The 6000-nt window shown below is 40.1% G+C and overlaps 1 protein-coding gene across 3 annotated transcripts in view; it reads right to left on the reverse strand.

Annotated features, from left to right (window-relative positions):
* The window catches only part of Pde1a (phosphodiesterase 1A), a 245217-nt gene extending 242430 nt beyond the window's left edge, over positions 1-2787 (reverse strand). For 2 of the 3 annotated variants that reach the window (XM_041639716.1, XM_041639718.1), the window contains exons 1-2: positions 2643-2787; positions 2262-2372 (exon numbers count right to left, since the gene is read on the reverse strand). In XM_041639716.1, the coding sequence (XP_041495650.1) occupies positions 2262-2372; positions 2643-2674 (143 nt within the window). In that variant the 5' untranslated portion in view covers positions 2675-2787. Of the gene's footprint in view, positions 1-2261; positions 2373-2596 lie in introns of all 3 variants that reach the window. The other variant, XM_041639717.1, reaches the window with a different exon arrangement.
* Between the last annotated feature and the right edge of the window lie 3213 nt (positions 2788-6000).

Genomic DNA, 6000 nt, shown 5'->3' on the forward strand with positions numbered 1-6000 from the left:
TCATTTTACAAATGTGTACTAGCATCCCGAGCATACCAGGATTACCACTGCAAACACTTCAAAGTGCAATCTTAGGAGCAAGGCTAATGAGGTGAAATTCTACTTGAATCAGAATTGCATTTTAAAGAGGAGAGGCATTTCATCAGGGGAATGGGGAGTCCTGAGCATCACTGCACCCCGAGTGCAGACTACACAAAAGGCCATAATTAAACCATTTGCTTGTCATTAGTCATGCAGATTTTAAACTCGGAGCTTTTTGGCTTCGACAAGCCTGAGCCCAGAATACTGAAAATGCCTTAAGTCAAAGTGATAGAACCAAAATGCAAATTTCCTCCTGCTTCAATATAGAAGCAGAGAGTCGCTTCAATCGGTAAGAATGGTTTTTTAAAAACCAAATTGACTAGAGATCATTAAGTGATTCTATGTAGCTATAGTTCCAAAGTAATAGATCACACACACACACACACACACATACACACACACACTCTACTGCCCACTCATGAAGCTCTGCTGTTGAGGGACCACATCACCCTCCTCGGAAACTGGCATCTAATGATAAAGTGAAAAGTCAGATAACTTTCCTCTAAAATGCTGGGTCCACGCAAAATCAATCTTCTAATTGTTTGTAGTCATAGGCATGAAGTCGCCACCATGCATCTTTGTGCATTAGTGTAACTATGGAAATACAATCTACCCAGAGCAAACAAAACATCCTGTCCTGTCAGGAAGAATCGAAAATAGGTTGTGATCTCAGTTACAGCTTCCCAGTGCAGCTGTTCATCCACTCATTAGGTTAGAGCACAAATCATCTGATGACTAATAATGCTTAATTTGCATCTATGCTAATTAATTTGTGAACTGCTTTCTGTTTCAGCAGGATTATTTGTTTCTCTAGAGAATCTGCCTTCTAAATCCCCGATGGCTCTTGACAACAGATTTTTCTATTTTATTCACATGCTGTAAACATGGCCTCCTTTTTAAAAAGTTATTCTCTGCTAACTGTTGTTTGCATTATTGGTGTGTTCTTATACTAGACACTGCAGTCCCGTGGATTGTTTCAAGTCTTGGAAACTGTATAAGACACTGAGAGCACAGCTTACATATACAGGCAAAATTCAGAATGTCCAAAAGGAGAAAAGTCGCGAGGATTTGGACTTCTAAGCAAATTTCAATGTAGCTATTCTTTATAACAGCAGTGACATCAGGCTTATTCATATACCGCCTTTGGTGAAACATTATGGGAACGTGCACCAGCATTAAAAACAGGAATCCGATGCAGCCTCCTGGCCAGGAAGCATTGGAGTCCTTCAGCTGTCTTTGTAAAGCTAATGCTCCACCGAATTTTGAGATACGCAAATGCACTAAGAAATCCCAATGGCCGATAAATATTAATATTTTTATCCAAATGTTAGGTCATATTTTACAACTGAGATATGATTAAAGCAAAGCAATGCTTTGCTAGAACTCTGGTCAGAACATCAGAGGGGATGGAGTTGGAGGTGGAGATCAAGGTGATAACACGGGAATCAAAGTTGATTCAGGTAATTACAAGCCATGCTCAGTATAATTCCACATCCCGATCTGTGCTGTTAAGAGCCCTGGTCAGTACTCTGGAAGCGATTCTGTACTTAGGTGAACTGAACTGGTTAGCTTAAACCAAAGCTTCAATACATTTGATATGCTCTTTTGTTTCTTTTTTTTTTTACTGTTTTACCACATAGACAATTTCTTTACTAAAATATTAGTTTAACCAGCAAAAAATAAGCACGGTGGGGCTGAAGTTGTTTATTGTTATCTTAATCCTGTCTTTGTTTCCTGAAGAAAGACGTCTCCATCTCATCCTCACTCTCCCTCCTGAAGAGAGATTATTTTCGTGAGGAAGGACCCAGCAAGCAGCCTCCCTCCGACCCTTCTCCACATTTCCAAAGGCACGTCTAAATAGCACACACAATGGGGACCAAAAGCCCTGGAGAGAAAACCGGGCAGTGATTTCTCAGAGTCACAGCTTACTTTACACAAAACACACAGGTACAGGAAAAACTCTTTGCTTTCAACAAGTTGGTAGCTGGGATGGGCACATTTTAGTTTCCGAGAGAAAATTTTTGCAAAGGAAACACTAAATCCCAAAGTCGCAAGCACTCACTGTTACTCATGTCAAAATGGTCAGGTGAGCAGCCACACTTACGCTAATGGTCAGGTTTTGTTGGGGGAGAGGGGAGGAAGCATAACCGAGCATAAGACCGAGCAGAGAGCTTACTCACATTCCTTTCAGGCGTTGCCACATCTTCTCCGTCTGTTCTCCAATGAGATACTTGTAAGTGGCGTTTTCCAGGTCATCGATGTCCGTATCAGTGGACCCCATGTTGGTGTTCCTAGGGCAATACAGTTACAGTCAGTTTCAGCCGCGAGAACAGGCAGTCCTCAGTCCATGACAAATCTCAAGCATCACACAGTAGCATCTCCTATCTATCAAAACAGTTCCGAGGGGCAAAGCTGAGAGAAGCCCCTGCCAGAGCTGCTGTCGACTTTGACAGGCAAAGCCTCTGCTCACATCACCCCCCCTCAAGCAGACAGCGGTATAAACGGATGCTCTGACCTCACGGGAGCGATCCGCACATGTGAGCTGCTACTGTACTACTGACCGACTGCTCAGGCTGTCCCCCAAGCAGCTCATCTGTCACTGCGGCGTGCACAGAAGCACATCAGAATTCCTACAGTTTGCAAGCCCGATGATGCACAAGAGAAACGTGAATGACTTTCGCGCTCCCCACGAAGCTGAATTCCTCCCTAGCAACTGAAGGAAGGCAGGCTGTAATATGAAAACAGATGGTCGGAAGTGGTACCAGCAGCACCGCCCTGAGAAGAAAGTGCCTGTTTAAATACCAAGGCTTTTGTCTCTTAATGAAACTAGAAGCGACACTTTAAAACAGAGCATGATCCCCTCCCCAACCAACAAAAGCAGCCAATAATAATGACAAACAGAGAGAAAGATAACACATAGAGCCACACAGAAGACAGACCCCAGGGCTCCACAGGTTGTTACAGAGAGAGTATGTCCATCAAGGGATGCTGTAATCACACTTATTCACCTTCTCCTAGCAACTCTACACAGTAGGGAACTGCCAATTTAACCAGGGAAAACAGAGCAGCTGCGTTCAGCCTGCTCCTCGAATCCTTTGAGGATTCAAACTAAACAAAATAAAACGAGTGTGAATGCATGTGTGAATGCATGTGTGAATGCATGTGTGAATGCATGTGTGTGCGCATGTGTGAATGCATGTGTGTGCGCATGTGTGAATGCATGTGTGGATGCATGTGTGTGCGCATGTGTGAATGCATGTGTGTGCGCATGTGTGAATGCATGTGTGTGAGCATGTGTGAATGCATGTGTGTGCGCATGTGTGAATGCATGTGTGTGCGCATGTGTGAATGCATGTGTGTGCGCATGTTGAGGGAAGGAGTGTGTGTGTGTGTGTGTGTCTGTGTCTGTGTCTGTGTGTGTCTGTGTGTCTGTCTGCGTGTGCGCGCGTGCCTGCATAGACAGTGAGAGAGAGACTAGCGAAACTGACGCAGTGGTGTTTGTGCGCGGTAGGAGAAAAATGAGAGAAAGTGGACATAAAAGGAATTAGAACTGATTGCCTGCCAAGCTTCCAACACATGGGGAGCTTTCTTTGAAAGAAGCACAGACCCTGAGCAGAGCGCCATCATATCTGCTGCTGTCTGCAAACTGCTAAGAAAAAAATGTCCTCCAAAGTCTTACCTCTTATAGTTTGGACGCGCACATGCAGTTTCATTCACTCACCCAAGAAGGCTTACCCGTTGCCCTGTATCTTGAGTCTTCAGGTATCCAAAGACAGTTAGGTAATAACACCCAATGTTTAGTGAGGATTTCAATGTGTAGGCATTGTAGGCATCGGGACTTAATACATACAGCTTTTTAAAAAGCCTTACCCAAAAGTGCTGTAAGGTAGGTAACATTCCTGCTTCACGGATGAGACAGCATCAACAAATGCTCTGGATTTAAAACCTAGTCTTTAGAGGGAGTGCGATTGTTTTCTTGGCAGAAAACTTCCAATAAAAAAAAGAAGTGTTTCTGTCCAAAAGGCACTGACATCATCTAATAGTCAAAGCTGCGATATGAATATACAAAGGACTCTTGCAAAACTACAAAAACCGCTTTCTGGTTTATAAATGAATGGGTTTTAACTCAGTAAGCTTCATTTCCAGCTTCATCAGACTCAGTGTCGCCAGTGTCAATGCTGCTTTCTCCACTCAAACTTACTTCCATGAGCAGCTGTCAGAGTTGCCAACGCAAGTTCATCTTTGCTCGAGAGGTCACAACTTTACCTTTGCCATACCTTCATTTATCATCTTAGATATATTTCTTTAGTAAATTCTCTCTGATTTTTCTTAATGGATATAAACAAACCACCTGAATTCTGTTCTCCAAGGTAAACTATAGTCCTGAACATGCATAAAATGTCATTATTATTTATGACATATAATACCAAAATTTTTGAGTATACAAAACATCTTTCCCACAAATAACTTTCTAAATAATCCATGAAATTCTAAGCCTTTCTATTGAATAACATTGTAAGATATAGAATAAAAAACCATGAGGTCTGTGTGAGAAGTCTCAATCCATTATTACAACTCATGTGCCCTATTTTTTACCATTAATCCTGCCATTTCTTAGTGTTTAATATGATGGGGTATACTGATTGAGTTATTGGATACCAAAAACTGTGCAATTCTTTCAAAGTAAAATCGTCAGTGATGAACCAGATAGAACAGCTCATTGCCTAAATACTTGGCCCAAACAGTTTTCAATCTCAGCACCAAAATATTCTCTCCATTATAGTACAGAATAAATATCACTTTCTTTATTTGTAATTGGTCTTCAAGATGCATTAATGACACAAAAATACAACAAATCACATTGCAATTAATCAACACAACCTGAGTAATAGTGTTCAACTTTTTGAAATGAGTATATTAAGAAATACTGAGATGTTTTGTTGATGAATTTAAGCTAAAATCTAAAGCTTCTGACAAAAAAAAAATAAGATCAGGATGGAGTCCTGTAAATCAAAGTATACTTTGCATAATAAAACATCCACTCTGAGCTCTGGAAAGAGGGGAGGGGCCAAAAATGACTCTGAACAGAGGCCAAATCAGAGCTGGCTCACATCCTACCTCTTAGGCAGGCAATCCTTCTTCCCACTCTAACTCTATTTGGGCTCAAGCTAGTTCAATGACAATCCGTTCAGGAACGATGACAGAAGTTCATAGATTGACTTTAGTATCTACTGCTGCTGGCGAGGCATTCAGTAGATCCTGAATACAAACTACCTGGGCTAGAATTCCTGATCTTTTACTAAAAGAGCAACATGGGTTTTTTTTATTAATCAATTACTATTTTGTGTCTCTTTTTACATGGCAAAATAAGGTTAATATCATCACTTTCTCATGGATCTGACACAGTAAATAAGTTAACCAACTTAAATTTAAAATAGCATATAATACATAATAATTGCCTTATGACTATAACCTTTCATCATTGTTGTTGCAATTTCATAATCATATAATTTGTATTCTATTTATTTGTTCAAGTTTACTAATAATACATCTTTGCCCTAATCATTTAGTGTGAAGTATTAATGTTTTGTATTCAGGGATGGTGTTTATTTTGTTTAGAAACTATATCCTTACTCATAGGTAAACTAGTTTTAATTATTTGGAGCAATATTTGCATTCCATGTAAGACATTGTATATTAAATAATTGAAAAAATAATGTAAAGCTTCCAGTTTTATAGCCAGAAACCATCACTATGTGACAAAGATAAATGGTGACATATTCAGAACCACCAATCTCTTACAGTATACAACTTATATACTCCTTTGTAATAATTGTACAGATTTATATATTTGAAACATAGAAAAATAATGACTAAAAAAGATGTATGAATCTAACCACAATAGAAGTTAAACACAAA

Source organism: Microtus oregoni, unplaced genomic scaffold, assembly GCF_018167655.1.
Source record: "Microtus oregoni isolate MIOR12 unplaced genomic scaffold, Mior012 000060F_ref0000265, whole genome shotgun sequence".
Taxonomy (NCBI): Eukaryota; Metazoa; Chordata; class Mammalia; order Rodentia; family Cricetidae; genus Microtus; species Microtus oregoni.